Source organism: Pempheris klunzingeri, chromosome 12 (assembly GCF_042242105.1).
Source record: "Pempheris klunzingeri isolate RE-2024b chromosome 12, fPemKlu1.hap1, whole genome shotgun sequence".
In the NCBI taxonomy this organism is placed as follows: Eukaryota; Metazoa; Chordata; class Actinopteri; order Acropomatiformes; family Pempheridae; genus Pempheris; species Pempheris klunzingeri.
In genome coordinates, this window is record NC_092023.1 from 1,218,704 (window position 1) to 1,235,406 (window position 16,703).

The 16,703-nt window shown below is 48.4% G+C and overlaps 5 protein-coding genes across 8 annotated transcripts in view; 3 read left to right on the forward strand and 2 right to left on the reverse strand.

The window, feature by feature from the left end:
- Positions 1–16,703, reverse strand: part of mgme1 (mitochondrial genome maintenance exonuclease 1) — a 278,413-nt gene that overhangs the window by 81,245 nt on the left and 180,465 nt on the right. The gene's annotated exons all lie outside the window — the stretch shown is intronic.
- tmem63ba (transmembrane protein 63Ba) overlaps positions 1–16,703 on the forward strand; it is a 44,242-nt gene that overhangs the window by 15,228 nt on the left and 12,311 nt on the right. For 3 of the 4 annotated variants that reach the window (XM_070841648.1, XM_070841649.1, XM_070841650.1), the window contains one exon: positions 127–2,878. In XM_070841648.1, the coding sequence (XP_070697749.1) occupies positions 127–306 (180 nt within the window). In that variant the 3' untranslated portion in view covers positions 307–2,878. Of the gene's footprint in view, positions 1–126; positions 2,879–16,703 lie in introns of those variants that run through there. The other variant, XR_011585281.1, reaches the window with a different exon arrangement.
- LOC139211095 (zinc transporter ZIP9) lies at positions 3,711–6,208 on the forward strand. Its single transcript, XM_070841357.1, has 7 exons — positions 3,711–3,806; positions 3,894–3,999; positions 4,549–4,713; positions 4,808–4,864; positions 5,115–5,200; positions 5,287–5,421; positions 5,525–6,208. The coding sequence occupies exons 1-7, from the start codon at positions 3,711–3,713 to the stop codon at positions 5,810–5,812; spliced, it is 933 nt and encodes a 310-aa protein (XP_070697458.1). The 3' UTR covers positions 5,813–6,208.
- Positions 7,345–9,141, reverse strand: LOC139211267 (coiled-coil domain-containing protein 177-like). The gene has a single exon (XM_070841555.1). It carries the CDS (start codon positions 9,139–9,141, stop codon positions 7,345–7,347), a length of 1,797 nt encoding a protein of 598 aa, XP_070697656.1.
- Positions 10,805–15,085, forward strand: nsmce4a (NSE4 homolog A, SMC5-SMC6 complex component). The gene is made up of 11 exons (XM_070841204.1): positions 10,805–10,851; positions 11,566–11,798; positions 12,423–12,503; positions 12,689–12,819; positions 13,127–13,278; positions 13,932–14,031; positions 14,130–14,220; positions 14,301–14,395; positions 14,486–14,534; positions 14,628–14,713; positions 14,806–15,085. The coding sequence occupies exons 2-11, from the start codon at positions 11,588–11,590 to the stop codon at positions 14,869–14,871; spliced, it is 1,062 nt and encodes a 353-aa protein (XP_070697305.1). The 5' UTR covers positions 10,805–10,851; positions 11,566–11,587; the 3' UTR covers positions 14,872–15,085.

Below are 16,703 nucleotides of genomic sequence, written 5' to 3' on the forward strand. Positions count from 1 at the left end.
TCTTCAAACAAAAAGTGTATTTGTTTCTTTCAGATTGCCTGTATAATATAACGTTGTGAAAGAAATGATTAGCGGCACCTTTTGCTGCATCGGCTTTAACTCTTTGTTCGATTCTCTCCCCCACAGCAAATGTACATCGCTCAGGTACTTCAAGACCCAAATTCAGAGGAGGCTGGTTCAGGCAGCGGCGAGGACGACGGCCAGGGGTCCTCGCAGGACGAGGAAATAATCAATGTTGAAAATGGCCTGAATGAGGACTTCCAGTCTGGTGAGGACAGCCTCATTGATAATGAAGTGCGGCACTGACACTGGGACAGAAGTTAACTAGAGGAGTGCACTGAATATGTGAATTAAACTAGGAACTGAAGCACCAGTTCTCCAAAGCATCTCAGCCTCTGTGGAGGGACGTAACACTAACATAAGCACACTGTCTACTAAGGATTCAATGGATTGTCGCTCAAGGACTCTTCGCTGGGTCTCACCAAACATCTTCTGTCTGTGCACCTGCAGAGGGACTCTCCTCTGACAATGCAAGGGCAGCAACACCCTTCTGCCCCGATGTAGCCCAGGCACATCCCAGAATACTGCACATGGACCCGTGAAAGAAAGACACTAATGCACAAATGAAGAATTTTTTGCCTTGTCTGTGAGGGGAGTGATATACTGTCTGTATTTCCTTAACATTATTGCACTTGAAAGAGAGAACCTGTCCTATAAGCTCCGGTTTCACTAAGGTACTGTAGTACAGCATGCCTTCATGTTCAAAGGGTGGAGATATTTTCCCATAATCCTTTGCCAGTATCTCTAACTGTCTGCACTAGATGCTTCCCCCGAATAAGCCGCTGGTGCAAGAGAGGAGAAGGAGAAAGAGGAGTTTTCCCCACCAGCAGACAGCTCAGTCTGTTTACATGTGACGTCTCCAAAAGGCTCTTCCACCTCCATCAGAAGAAGCCATTGCTACTAATTCTACCGCCGCAGCGCTCTGGCTCTGAGGAACAGCCTGTTTTGACCTGGTATTTATTCGTAGGCGTTGGATTTTAAATGCTATCCAGCTTGGTGTGGAAGAAGACCGCTCATATCTCGGCACACTACGTTAATCACCATCGCTCTGTCGTTCGGCCTCTGAGCCTCTGTGGGACTGATGCTGCTGCTGCTGCTGAAGATGATGATGATGATGATGATGATACTGCCCCCAGTCAGGGGAAATCCTTGCCCGTCTGCTGCAGGAGGCCGGGAGCCTGCTGATCCTTTTGTGTTGCTCTGAGGATGGAAGGAGGAGAAAGGCCTTCTGGGGTGTTTCAGATGACACTAACTGTGACTGGTTCTCTTTATCTGTTGTTTTCATTTGTAACATTTTGTCCGTATGTTTACGTCTTTCTGTAGAGTTTTTAAAATGATTATTATTCAGTTAAGGTGGCTACTGATAGTGTTATAAATGCATTAATCTGTTTCTTCTCACTCAGCCCTCTGTCAGGTCCTCTGTCATGTAGGCACTTAATGTACTCGAATGCCGAGATGTAGATTGTTAAACTCAAGTCGAGTCATTTTGGTGACGACATATCAAATCATAAGAGTTCCCCCAGTGGATTTATCCCCATAGTCAGTTTCAAACCTTAACTTAAAACACAGCCAGGAAAATGGAAGATATACGAGTGGTTCTGGAGTAATGGATCTCTTCTGTAGTGGGATCCAGTCTCCAGTCATTAACTCCACCTGATGGTGAAACACGCAGATGAAATGTGTCACATGTTCCCGTCTTAACAGCACACACACACCAAGAGACAGATTCTAATGTGAAGCTCCGCGCCGTCACTCAGGACTTATCAAACCTCTTATTTGTGTCATTTCATGTGTTTCCTCAGTGGAGATAACACTAAGTGCTGCCCCACTGAACATGCAGAGGATTGTGGGTAAAGTACCACTGCAGGTGTCACTGTGGGACCAGTCATTGTTCTCACTATTATTATTATTATTATTGGACCACAGACATGAAAACTGTATCATCCAGCTGCTCAGAGAACCGTTGTGGGAAATGTGCACTAATCTTACTTTCACTTATATGAATGACGCAGAAGGGTGCCCCCCCCCCTCCCCGTGGGGGCACCAGGGCAGTGGGCATGTTGGCGCCACGCATGGCTCCGCTGTTCTGGTACTAACGAGAGCTGTGTGACACCGTCGAGTCTGCTGCTCTTCTAGTCATGACAAGGTGGTTTTGTATTTTATACCTCTTCATTTTTATACCTCTGCCACGTCTTGAACTCTCTGAATGTGTCCTGTCAAACGAACGTGCTCTGGGGGGGGAGGACTCGGAGGCCTCGTCCCGTCTAACGGCTCCAGTGTCTCGGCGCTGAATGTAGGTTAATTCCACATTTTTTTGGTAAGAACAAAGTGGCCTCGGTAACGGCGTGACTGCTGTTTGAAACAGTCGGTTCTCTAGCTAACCAGAAATTGTAAGTTTTGTACTTTTAACTTCCTGGTGTCCCGTGGCGTGGCATTTCATTTGATCTCCGTCTGTCCGTCTGGTGGTTGAAATGACGTCCAGCTGTCTCCTGCTCTTTCAGGGTCCTCCTGATGAATCCTTTTAGTTTCTCCCCTGTGCTGACGGTGGGACTCACTGGAAACAAACCGGACTCTCTAATAGAAGTTCTCAGGCTGTTGGCACAGTGTGTTCAGGACGGGGGGGTCTGGAAAACTGCACAGTTAGAATGTTTCTGTGTGCTTTGCCTTTTTTTAGTTTTACATTTTTCTAGATAGGAAGAGTAACAATAGCAGATCTCAGCGTTTGACTGTCATTTTATTATTCTTTCCAAAGGGCCGTCTGTACCGCAGATATACTCTCGACATATCTGAACCTTTCCTCTCAGCTCTTTGAACAATAAATCTGTATTTAATCAAGTTTGTCCTCAGTGTGAGCTCCTTGTCTTTAGAAAGGGATATTTACTCAGTAATAAGCACATCTGTCCTTCCTGGGGCTGGTTTGACCGGTTCTGTGTCATATGATGCTGTGTGATGACACTGGATCAGTCTGCTGGCTCCACTGATTGTACCTCCAGTCGTTGCTGTTCAGCAAACAGGACAAAACTTTCCGGCTTCAAGACAGGCTTCCGGCTCAAAATGTGTTTCCGTGATTTACAAAACCAACGTACCTGTACTCTGACACCAACAGGAAGTTACACAAAACACCTTCAACCCGTCAAACTCTGACTTTTCAGTGTGACGACCAACTAAACACCTGTTTCTCTTCAGGACTCCACCTCATGTCATCTGATCGGAGCCAACCGTTTTAGTTTCTCACTTTTCCAGTATGGACACACTTTAAACCTGCTGTGGTGACACACACACACACCCACACCCACACCCACACACACACACACACACACACACACACCCACACACACACACACACACACTCTCTCTCTGTACTTCCTGTATTCACTGAATGGTGTTTTCTGCCTCCTCTGGGTTGGAAAGCACTGATTTAAGCTCCACTGTTGGCTGACCCTCAGGAGGGTGGGGGGGTCCCTGTGGTTAGGCTGCTGTGGGCTGTCGTTGCGGGAGGGTGGAGGTGCAGTTCTCTGTGTCTGACACTGGGGGGGCTGCTGTGCAGGAGGACCGAGGAGCGACGTGGAAAGTCGGAGCTGCTCCTCAGTGTCAGAGCCGGCTGTCCCTCCCCAGCAGGACACTGCGCGCTGAGGAGCTCCCTGTCCGTCATGGAGGGGGGGCTGACCATCACTCTGGTGTCGGTAGGGATGTTCGTGGGCTGTTTCCTGCTCGGGTTCCTCCCGCTGCTGTTCTCCCTCTCTGAGGTAAATGTTCCGATCCCCGCTGAGGATGGTGTGACCACCAGCTGCTGTCTGACAGCTCGGTGCTAAAGTCATGTGTGCCCCCCCCAGAAAAGCCTGCAGTTTGTGTCCATCCTGGGGGCCGGACTGCTGTGTGGGACCGCGCTGGCTGTGGTCGTCCCGGAGGGGGTGGGCTTACTGCAGGACTCCTGGAGAGGTGAGACCTGGACTTTAGTCCTCTGTTGTTTTCTTATTTATCTGTTACTGCCTCCTTCAAACCCCCATTTCTTTGGTTTAAAGAGCTCATATTGTGTAAAATGTACTTAGAAATGTCTTCAAAACACAAATATGTGTCTGATGTGTCCAGAGAGATCCAAACTGAGATCCATCTTCAGTAAATCTGTGTGAAAACACTTGGTTTAGATTTTGCTCCTTTATGACATCATAAGGGGCTCTGTTGATCATGTGACTGTCTCCCTCCCCCTGAAAACCTCCTGACCGCCTCATGAACACCAGCTGACAGTAACAGGAAGCAGCAGGTCTCTCAGACTGAGGCTGCAGCAGCCTCATCTGTTCTCTGAACATGAAACCATGTAAACCTGCTCCTCTCTTTAAACCCCCTCCACCCTCAGCCCCCCCAACGTGCTCCCATGTTTGGCCGAGCCGCCCTCAGATGAGCGATGAAGCTCACGGGGATGAAAGCGGCCCTCAGCTCCACCTTTTAAGTGATCAAAAGCTCTCCCCGTCCTTCATCCCGTCTCTGCAGCATCCTCCTCCTCTGGTGTGCCGTCCGGTCTGAACGTCAGTAAAAACAGTTCGGCCTCCACAGACGGGGGCCGAACACCCCGGCTCGTCATCGGCGTGGCTCTCACCTTCGGCTTCACCCTCATGTTTGTGGTGGATCAGGTCGGCAGCTACCTCTCCACGCGCGGCAAGTTGGCAGATCTCTAACACCTGCTTCTCTCTGCAGAACGTCCACTGCTGTTTGTATTTATCACCACAACATGTGTAATGTCTCATTTCAGCGCCGAGCAGCCGTGTGGGCGTCACGGCCACGCTGGGGCTGCTCATCCACGCTGCAGGTACTCACAGCAAAGCTCCTACTGTACGTTTGTCTTGACGCGTGTTTCCTCACAGCACACAAGATGTTTTAGGGACTCCAGGGACATTCCCAACCAGGCCGCTCAGTTCCTCGTGTGACTCTGCCTGGAGTTCTGCTGCTCTCTGGCTGAATGCTCATCCTTCAGTTTGATGTGACGCTGCGGAGAAACGTCCAGTGAAGCATCCTGTGAAGAGGTAGACTGTTGATGAGGTGTTTGTGTGTGTGTGCAGCTGATGGCTTCGCTCTGGGTGCGGCCGTGGCCACAGGTCAGGAGACGGTGCAAGTCATAGTGTTTCTGGCTGTGATCCTGCACAAGGTGAGAGAACTGATGGCAGCAGGACTGATGACCAACAGGAAGTAATGGAGCCGATAATAAGACCCGACGTGTTTGTTATCTTTCAGGCGCCTGCAGCTTTCGGCCTCGTCTCCTTTCTGATGCACGCAGGCCTGGAGAAGAAGTTCATTCAGGGACATTTACTGGCCTTTTCCGCCGCCGCCCCCATCGTCGCCTTCACCACTTACTTCATTCTACATGCAGTAAGACGACACTCCTCAGCCGTCACACGTGTGTCTAACGGCCTCATGTCCTGGTGTCACAGCGTCCCTGCGTCTGTCTGATCTCATGTTTCTCTGTCTGCAGTCCAGCAGCTCATCTGAGAACCAGCTCAGAGCGACAGGTGTGGGGATGCTCTTCTCGGCTGGGACCTTCCTCTACGTGGCCACAGTTCACGTCCTGCCTGAGGTCAGCAGCAGCAGGACGGTCCGGCCGCCGCCGCCGCCGCCGCCGCCGCTGCCGCCGCCTGACCTCCAGCAGCAGGACGGAGCCGCGGCCCCCCAGCAGCGACACCTGGGGCTCCTGGAGAGCCTCACTCTCATCCTGGGGGTGGGGCTCCCGATGGGGCTGGCTGCCGGGCTGCGGGACGACTGAGAGAGAAACGACGGGGAAGTGACTCCTGAAAAGAGACTGTCCTTCACAGTGGGGGGGGGCTTGGGATAGTTTATCTGGGTTTGTCTTTATCTCAGTCCATCTTTTGTTAGAGTTTGAAAAGTAAAGAATGTTATTCTGCTGTATCCTTTTACAGCTCAGACAAAAGAGCAGCATCTGGTGCCAGGTTTCCTTCAGTAAGACTCCATGAGGCCTTTTCATGGTCTGAGTCATCCATGTGCAGTCAGATCAACAGGACACAGGGTGACTAGTTAGTTTTATAGTCACACAGAATCACTGTGGTTATCAGGTGGGAGCCCCCACCCACCCATGTCTGACTGACTTCATGTCCGTGTGGTTTTAAGAATCTTCTCAGTTTTAAAGACTCCTGCTGTTTCCTTTGCAGAACTTCACATTAAAAACACGTTGTCTTACTGACTGTGTTTAACCTGTCTGAAGTGATTTACTACCACCGTCCTTCAGGGCTGAATCTACACGTGCTGGGCAGAAACATGTTAAATACAGACGTGGGAACAAAAGACTGTTAAAGTGTCATTTATTAATTCAGATGTAATAAAACACTCCGGTACTACAAAGGTAGGAGAAATAATGAAACATAGAAAACCCATCAAATCTGATGATTAGATCATATCTTCACTCTCCATCATCACACCACCAAGTCAACACTTTATTTCTGGTCCAGAGAAGAAATGATTCATTAAAAACGAGTCCATGAAGCTCCCACATGGTTACAGACCTGCAGCCTCCTTCTCACTCCGCTGTGGAAACAAACACCACCTGTGTGCTGTATTAAATAGATCTATATATAGATATAGATATAGATATAGATATAGATATATTTATATATTTATCAGAGTGAAGCGCTGCAGGGACAGTCGTTACGCTGTAAAGGGTCCCAGAGATGAAGCACAGGAGAAGAATCAGAGGAATGAAAGAAATGCTGCATGTCTGGAATATTGTCTTCACTCTCGTCCTTGTTACCCTGAGAAGCCTTGTGATTGGTGGTGTGTCCCGTCCTCACGGTGGGAGGAGCCCTCTGATTGACAGTTTCTCCCACACGCCTGTCGACAGGAAGCTGAAGGTCCACATGAGCCTTTTAGTCAGTGTCTGACAGGTAGATCCCTCTTTTTGAACACTTCACAGAAACATTTAACCTTTAAGCCAGAAACAGGCTCATTATAATCCTGTATTCATTTAAATAACCTGTAAACTTAGAGAAAGGAACACATGTGGCCCCACAACACCTGTATCAGCTTCACACCCCCGTCCAGAGGAAACAGCTCTGACATGGTTCTGATCTGTGATCTGTGGCTCTCTGAGCAGCTCTGAGCCCCCCAGCCTGCAGTGACACACACCCACAGAGATGTTCCCATTAGACTGCTAATAGGAGGGAGGGTTTTCTCTGAGCTCCTGTTCTATGAGTGTGTCGCTGATGCCTGAGCTGTCCTGCTGAGGAGGTGCAGAGGAGGTGCAGAGGAGGTGCAGAGGAGGTGCAGAGGAGCGTCTCCTCTCGGTCACAGCTTCATGCGGCTCACGGCAGCACTGAGCTGAGCCTCCAGAGCCATCTGATCGAAGGTCCGTCTGTGTGTCTGCTGTCTCACTCTCTCCCTCATGTGAAAGGAGGCCCGAGCCAGCCTGTGCGCCTCCTCCTGGATCTGCTCCCGCTGCCTCTGCAGCCGCTCCCTCCTCCACTCCTTCATGTAGATGCAGCTCTCTCTGACCTTCCTCGTGGCCTCCTCCTCCTCCTGCACCCTCTGCCTCAGCCTCTGGTGGCAGAGCCTCCTGTGCTGGTTGTGCCGTCGCGCCTCCTGGGCTCTGCTCCTCAGCCGGGCGGCGGCGTGCAGGGCGGCTCTCTCCGTGCGCCGCTGGCTCAGCTGGACCAGGACCTGTTTGTGTGTGAGCCGCTGGACGCTCTGCAGCTTGGCCCTCAGCCGGGCTCTCTGGGTCTGCTCCTCCTCCCGGGCCGCCCGCGCCTGCAGCTCCCTCAGCCGCGCCTCCGCGGCCCGGGCGCGCCTCTCGCCGGAGTGCTGCATCTTCTTCTCAAGGCTGCTCCTCTTCTGGGCCTCCTCGTCCTCCACCTGCTGCTCCACCTGCTTCTTCAGCAGGATGTGTCGGAGCAGCTCATTGTGGTTCTCCTCCTGCAGCCTCTTCCTCGCCTTCTTCTCCTGCAGCACTTTGCTCCTCCTGGCCTTCTGCTCCCTCTCCACTGCTACCCATCTCTCCTTCTCTCGCTGCCTCCTCTCCACCTCCACCTTCTCTCTCAGCAGCTTCTCCTGGTAGTGTTTGCGGCCCTCTGCGTCTCTCTGCGCAGCCTCCATCTTTTCTCTACGTTGCTCGTCCACCTCCTCTTTCAGCCTCCTGTTTCGGTCTCCTTGCAGCATCACCTCCTGCTCAAGGTGACTCATCTTCTCCTCCTCCCTCAGCTCCCTCAGCCTCCTGCGGGCCCTCAGCTCCTCGTTCCACCGTTGCATACTCTGCCTCAGCTTCTTCCTCCTCCTTTTCTCCTCCTCGGCCTGCCGGGCCTCCTCCTTCCTGCGGGCCTCCTGGCGCTCCTGCTCCTCCTGCTGACAGAGCGTCAGGCTGTCCTGCTCCTCCTGGTGCCTCACCAGCATGAGAGCTGCTATCTTGCGGTCTCTCTCTGACACGGTGACACACATCTCCCTCCTGATGTCCCTGGTGAGCTTCTCCAGCTTGGTCTCGGTGGCCGGAGTGTGTCTGAGGTCCCCCAGGCTGAAGCTGCACACTGTGCTCCTGTCCTGGGGGGCCACTCCTGCAGGCGAACAGGAGGACCTGCTCACGGGCTTCCCTTTCAAGCACAGGTCAGCGTAGGGGACGGGCCCCATCACCTGTCCGTCCCCGGGGGGGTCCTTCGGCGTGCGGTCGGGCCCCTCCCTCCCCCTGTCCCCCGCCTGGATGATCTTCTCTCTCTCCTCTCGGCACATTTGCAAAAGCTTCGTTCTCTCCTTCTCGTAGGACTCGTGCATGACTCTCACGGCCTCGGAGTTCACGTCCCGCTGCTCCGCCATCAGCTCGTTCAGCGACTTAATGAGAAGCTCAACAGGTTTGATGCCGAGCCGCGCGCAGGACTGCAGGGAGCGCGGGCTGGTCAGCACGAGGCGACGCCGCTGCGCCTCGGAGGAGTCAAAGTTGCTCAGGTCCAGACGAGGCCCCGGAGAGGGGCGCCTCCGCCCCGCCATGACGGCCCGCAGGTAAATCAGAGTCTGCTCGAGCTCTCGTGCTCCTGCGCGCTCTCTGGGTTTGCAGGAGCAGCAGCGGGGGGGAGGAGGGGGAGGGGGAGGAGGGAGGGTCATGGAGGGATTAACTGCGGCTTTCTAGACGCTTCTGCGCTCAGTAGTATCTCAAGTTCACCTGTTACCTGCAAACACAAGAAACCGAGGCTGTGAAAGGTCTCCTGTAAACATCCAGAGACACATTTAACAAGAAGGACAGAACACGGTGGATAACTTATTATAATATAACATCTTATTATAATATAACAGCTCATTATAATATAACATCTTATTCTAATATAACATCTCATTATAATATAACAGCTTATTCTAATATAACATCTTATTATAATATAACAGCTCATTGTAATATAACATTTTAATAAAATAAGGCTGACCTAATGTGTGCATCATGTGACCAAACATGACTTACACTTTGCCAACATTTTAAATAATACATTTCACTTTCCCCATTAGAAACACTACATGATGTGCAGCCAGTCTGACAGAAATGAGTAAAATAATAACTAATAAGCATAAAACAGAAGCCACAGTGACGATAAATCATGAAAGATGCAGTTAAAGTGGAAAAGTTCAGCTTTGCTTAACTTTTATCAGGATAAATTTAAAAAAGAGAACAAACGTGTTAAAAACATCACTAACAGCTGGAAACTTGAAATAAAGCCGCTAACAGCTGTGACCGACACCCGGAAGTGACGGAGGGAACGCTTCTGGTCACCACGACAACAAAACAACGACTTCAAAATAAAGAGCGGGTCTCTGACGTCACACACCCACTTCGTCATCAGGGCGCCGCCTGCCGATGGGTTCCGGAAATGCAGTGACGTGTTTTTCACTGCCGCCCTATTGGCTGCCGCTGCCCAAGTGACTGAAGTCAGCTTCATATTCGTTTAAAATTTAAAGGAGACGCTTTGATTTAAAACAAGCTGTCAAAAAAAGATTTATTTGTGTTTCAGTTGTCAGTATTTCTATTTCAATAAGATTAAGAACAAATTAGTCACAAAAACTACACAACTGAATAGAAATGGATTTATGATATTAATTTTTGTTCATGCAAGATCCCAAATCAACATATTTATCACACACATGCATTTATTTTTTCTACTTATCACTATTTATTAATTCATTGATAGGATACAAGAAGGCTCGTCATTAAAACAGATGTTTGTTTAATGTAAATATTAAGTAGCCAATCAAAACAGACCATAGACTGAATATTATGACAAAATAATGACGTCAAATTAGCTGCAGGTTATGAGACACACACACATTTTAGTAAAGAAATGTTTGGACTTTTGATAATAATCCACTTAATGCAATATTTATATTTTTATAACTAAGATGTGTTCAAACCGGAGGGTCAAGACATCTTACTACAGTATAAAACATCAGAAGTGAGCTCAGGTATTCAGAGGTTTAATAAAAGTATTCAGAGATAATTAATAATAATAATAATTAACATTCTCATACTTTTAATGTGAAAATGAAAATCACATAATCAACACTATCTTGTTCTTGATTATATGAATAAATGTATATAGATAATGATGCCTACTTTTTGCTTTTGTCGCAATAAATACTTTGCATTGAACTAAAAATATAAAAATGAGGAACTGAAATATTATTATTAGTTTTTTTTAATTTTTATTTTCATTTTAAGTTTCACTTCCAGCTTCCTTTCTCCTGGCTGAAGCAGCACCAACACTAAACCAACTTCGCTTCAGTCACACTGATGAAACGCTCCTGGCGCGCTCAGTCTGCTGCTCACAGGTATGTTGAAGTTAAACCCAAACAAAAACAAACAGGTGTAAGATGAAGAACAACCGGAGCAGGTGAAGCTTTATTCTGACTGTGGCCTCTGTAGGAACAGGACAGTCTGGAGTTTTAACGGTTAGCTCTGCTGCTAACACAAGATGATTTTGCTAGCTGACAACAACCAACGTTAGCTCAGACCGAAGATAGAGACGAGACGAGATGATATGCTGTTTGGTACTTCCGTGTTTGCGTTAACAGTTAGCTCCTCAGACGTTTGCTTCTGGTTTGACTGCTAGTTGCTATTAGTGCTCATGTTTTTTAAAATATACTTTAGCTGCTTCGGGATGTTTGTTAACCGCATGTTAGCGTAGCTCTTCTTTGAGATTTTATGCATCTGAACGGAAATACGACTTTCAGTTCAGTGTTAGTATTATTTACAGTGACGTTGGCTAGTGTTAGCTATGGTTAGTTCTTATTTAGTAAGTTTTTAATCGAATAAATTATATTAGTCACAATATATTACTTACCTTTTATGTAACATGACATTTTTAACGCAGGGTTTCCGTTTGACGTTGTAAATGAGCTGGAGTGGTGGATTTCTATCTTGACTTTTCTAACGTCTCTGGCTAAACTAAGTCAAACCGGTTATTTTAAATGTTGTTTAACGTTTAAAACAACTGTTAACCAGCTGTTAACCAACTGTTAACCAGCTGTTACTTTGACTACCAGCCCGTCCACTGACTGACTGAGGATGAAGAGGGTCCGAGGCGGTGAGGAGGAGGAGGCTCCCCGGGTGAACGGCTCCACCGGCCGGAGGAGAGGAGAGCACCGGCAAAGCGACGAGGATGACGGCGGCGGCAGCAGCTCCCCCGGACCGGCAGACCCCCAGGAGGACGACAATGACCCGGGACTGCGGAGAGAAATACGGAGCAAATACCGGGACCTCATCAACTCGGTGCAGCGTGAGTGACAGACAGACAGACAGGTAGAGAGACAGACAGGGAGAGGGAGAGAGAGAGAGAGAGAGAGACGGGGAGAGAGGTAGAAAGAGAGACAGGCAGAGAGAGAGAGAGAGAGAGACAGCTTTTTCTGACAAATATTTCATGTTTGTTCCTCGTGTGTGTGTGTGTTTCCTCATGTGTGTGTGTGTGTTTCCTCGTGTGTGTGTGTGTTTCCTCATGTGTGTGTGTGTGTTTCCTCATGTGTGTGTGTGTGTTTCCTCATGTGTGTGTGTGTGTTTCCTCATGTGTGTGTGTCCTCATGTGTGTGTGTGTGTTTCCTCATGTGTGTGTGTGTGTCCTCATGTGTGTGTGTTTCCTCATGTGTGTGTGTGTGTTTCCTGATGTGTGTGTGTGTTTCCTCATGTGTGTGTGTGTGTTTCCTCATGTGTGTGTGTGTGTTTCCTGATGTGTGTGTGTGTGTTTCCTCATGTGTGTGTGTGTGTTTCCTCATGTGAGTGTGTGTTTCCTCATGTGTGTGTGTCCTCATGTGTGTGTGTGTGTTTCCTCATGTGTGTGTGTGTGTTTCCTCGTGTGTGTGTGTGTGTTTCCTCATGTGTGTGTGTCCTCCTGTGTGTGTGTCTCCAGAGAACAGGGAGGACATGCTGAGTCCCTCCAACAACAGGCTCACGGAGGTTCTAGAGGAGGCCAACAAACTTTTTAAAGATGGTGGGTGAGACACAAACACAGACATGATGGATGTGAACGTTTGTTGTTGTTTTATTCAGTGAACACATGAAAAACATGATGAATGAAGGCAGCAGGGAGGAGCTTAGACTCTTCATCACAAAACCTTCATCCTCATCATCCTCATCATCGCCGGCCGACAGTCTGATGTCTCTGTTCCTCGGCAGTGCGACAGGCCAGAGAAGCGGCTCTGGACGCTCAGCTCCTGGTCGTGGCCACAGACCTGGGAAAAGAGAAAGCCAGCCAGCTGTTCGCCGAGGGCACCGCCTTCGACCCCACGGCGTTCGCCGAGCACCTCGTGAGTGACTTTATTCTGAAAGGTCGCTCTAAACGTGTGCGTTATTTCAAACTCAAACGAGTTTCAGTGATCTTTGATTTACTGTTGTTCTCAGGTTGGATTTGAACCCTGTTCTTCCTCTTTAATCTGACAGGGAATTTGTCCTCTATTCTTGCACCCGACTGCAAATAGACTCTGATTAGTTTATTAATTTTGAGAGCTTTAATTATTCTTATTATTATTTATTAGTCAGAAGCATCACGATGAACAGCTGCAGATAATCTGAACGTCAGCTCGTGTTGGATCTCTCTGCTCCCTCCGATCGTAGTTGTCCTTCATGGGTCTGAACCGACTGGAAGACGGCGAGGACGAGCAGCAGAATGGCGGCGCGGCCGACGGCTACCTGCCCCAGGACGCCTGGCACCGAGTGGCCAAGAGGGCCGAGTGCTGCTTCAGGACGGCGCCCTCCTTCCACTACATGTGAGCGCCTCGGCTTGTCTTTGTCGTGAGTGACGGGAGCAGTTGTGGCGTGGAGACGTCCCCGGAAAACAGTGAAACCTGCTCAGTGATCCCGTCTGTCGAACTCATCGCTGTCAGCAGAGCAGTCTTATTCCTTTTTCTGTGTTCCTCATGCAGATTAACATCTAATTAAGGAGCCAGTTATTACTGCAAAACAGGACTTTAATCACCCTGAAGGGTTTGTTTTGTAGTAATGACACCGCTCGCTGTACGTGAGCCCGCTAATTACATTTGGACTAAACAAATCAGCAGTTTGACTCTAAATACATACTAAGACTTAAAAATGATGATATTGATTTAAAATAATAAGATAACCGACCGTAGAGTCGAGTGTTCAGCAAAGCCGTGTAATAAATGTACTCCTGGGACTGAAGTAAAAAATAGTAGTACTGTAGTTTAAAAGGTTTTCTTATGATGTTTTGTATGAAAGCAGACGTCCTGATTCCTGTCAGTAAATGATTTCAGAGGACTGATTCTGTGTTTGAGCACCGTGACCGTTCATAAACAGGTTTATTATCTCTGTTGTTGTTCTCTGCTTCAGTTCTCCATCTTTCCGGCTTCATCTCGTCCCTCAGCGGTATTTTCTGTCTGACTTGTTCTCTCCTTTTCATCAGGATGGGTTCGTTCCACGCGGAGCCGCCTCCTCCAAAGCAAAGGATAGAGCGGCAGAGGAAGGCCCCCAGCAAGGAGGCCAAGAGGATAATGCCAACACAGGTGGCTGAACGCTCAGTACCAGGCCCAGATATCTAAGAAGTACCCTGTTTTAAAACCCGCTAACAGACGTATGCTTTATAATTTATTCTCTCTGTCAGATGAAGAAAATGGAAGACTCCCATCAAGAAGCAACAGAGAAAGAGGTGGAGAGGATCCTGGGATACCTGAAGAGTTATTACCAAGACGACCGTGAGTTTAAAGTCGACCTCAGTGACACATGAACGTGTCGTCATGTGATTATTATTTGCTCACTCTGTTTCTCTCTGCAGCAACATCCCCGATATCGTACTATGAGTTTGTCATCGACCCCAAGTCGTTTTCCCGGACAGTAGAGAACATTTTCCACACGTCGTTTCTCATCAGGGTGAGCCGCCGAAGCTCCATCAGCTCCATCAGCTCCATCAGCTGGCTGTAGTGGCTGTTAGCAGGAGTGACAGTGCTGTTTGTGTTTCAGGACGGTCTGGCACGGATGTACCTGGATAGCGCCAAGCTGCCTTGTATAGGTGAGCGCTAACGTCGTGTTATTGTTGTGTGACTCTGACAAAGTGAGTTCCTTCAGGTGAGTTATCTCACCAGAGTTTGTTCTTGTGTCTCAGCGCCTGTGGAGGAGGGCGAGGTCGAAGCAGGAGGATCATGCAGCCGTAAACAGTGCGTCGTCTCCATCAGCCCAAAAATATGGAAGGTTAGTAAGTTCTGAGCTCGGTGGACGGAATCAAACAACGGCACAAGATCAACAAAATAAAAAAGCTTGTTTCTTTTCCTTTTCTCTCCCAGGAGCTCATAGACGCCTTCGAGATCAGAGACACGATGATTCACCCTCCAAACACGCAGAACGAGTGACGCTTTCCGTTAGCTCTCCCCCAACATTATCGCTAGCTGACTTTTTTTTAAACATTTCTAAATAATAAAGAAAGATGTTTGTAATTTGCCAAGTCCAAGTCAAAGCCCCGGTGACGCACGCAGTGACCTGAGGCTCATTTTGTTTTTAATTTTTTTACCCTTTTTAAACGTTTGAATAATAAAAGAGAAAGAAGCCGCTGCTGCTTTTAACTGATGTGTGAATCCCATTATTGATATCCAGGTTTGTTCTGTAGAGAGTCTCAGCACAGTGTAGTCAGAGGAGAGATGACTGCTGCTGTGATTCCAGTAGCTTGTTATGCAGGTGGTTAAAACCAAAGTGGTCAGCCTCGAGCGTTAAATATTTAAAAGTGATGTGCAGCTCCCTGAAGGACAGAAAACAAACAGCATCTCTGTGCTTATTAAGGAAAATGAGTAAATATTAAATCAATGAATCAAGACCAGATCAATATTACTGCTGTTACACGGCTAATAAATGATCTTCACGTTTCTAGCTGTTGATGAAGTGACTTTACAGGATGGTTTTCCAGTCATAATAATACTTTATTGATGCCACCGTCAGGTTTTAAGAGACAGCAGAAACCTGATGACTCCACCGTCACCTCTCAGCGGTCTGAGACCATGAAGCAGGCAGGACAGACGTTGGTACATGTTTGTCCTTCTTTAGGAATCTCATGATAAATGAGCTCAGGCCCCTGAAATGATCCAAATGGAGCCAGAGAGTCGAATGATGAAGCCTTTATTCATGTAGTCTTGACAAAAACACCAAACTATTAGAGTGTTGCTTTGGAAAAATAAATCATCAGGATCCATATTTCTTCTCTCTGTTGCAAACGATGATGATGATGATGATGATGATGAACACCATCATCCTTGCCATCTCCTGGCTCTTTTAAAGGGACAGGCACCCTTTATGCAGCCTCCCACCTCTCTCCCTCTCTCCCTCTCTCCCTCTCCGAGCTGTGTTTCCCTCCAAAGCAGTCTTCAGTCTGCTCACCCGTGCAGTGATGTGAGGCTCAGCTGCACGTGAGGCTCCCTTTTCCACTCTCATTAGATTAGGTTGGATTCCTTATGTAATGTAGATTTTATATAACAATGGCTTGAAAATATATGTCACAGGAGCACCACGGGCAAAGCAGTGCAGAGAATTTATTAGTCACTGAGGCACACACTCACTGGCTCCGCAGCTCCAGCAGAGATGTGCCTGCTTTGGCAATGCTGAGTCTGACTGATAACGATGCAGTTCTGCAGAAAGGTGCTCTGCCAGCCGTGTAGTGCCAGAGTCACTTCACCAGAGGAGGACATGGAATACAAGATGGGGAGCTGCATCGGAGTCTCACACCCCCAGGTAAACAGAGGAGAGGGAGAGAGGCTGTCTGCAGTGTGTGACTGAGAGCATGCAAGAGGAGCCAGAATAGATTTAACTTAAAGGCAGAGCGAGAGAAGGTGTACTCTAGTGTTGGAGGAGGGGCGACGTCAGCAGAGAAAAGGATCCGTGGAGACGGAGAGCAGGGGGTGAGGAAGGGAGGAGCTGAGCAGAAAGGAGAGAGGGTGAAGATGGAAGGCAGGTTGACAAATCCTGAGCAGAGCGTACATGTTTTAGACTGATTCAGACTGACTGACAGATGAGGTAGGAGAGAGCTGCTGCAAGGCAGCATGGGAGGGAACAAGTCGGCTGTCAGAAGCAGAGCTGATCAAATCAGTGTTATTTATAGAGATGATTATAAGCCTGCTGTCTCCACAGGCTGGACAGTCAGCTGAAGACGGCCTGTGATGGCAGCAGATAAAAAGAAAGGATCCAAAACACATTTCAG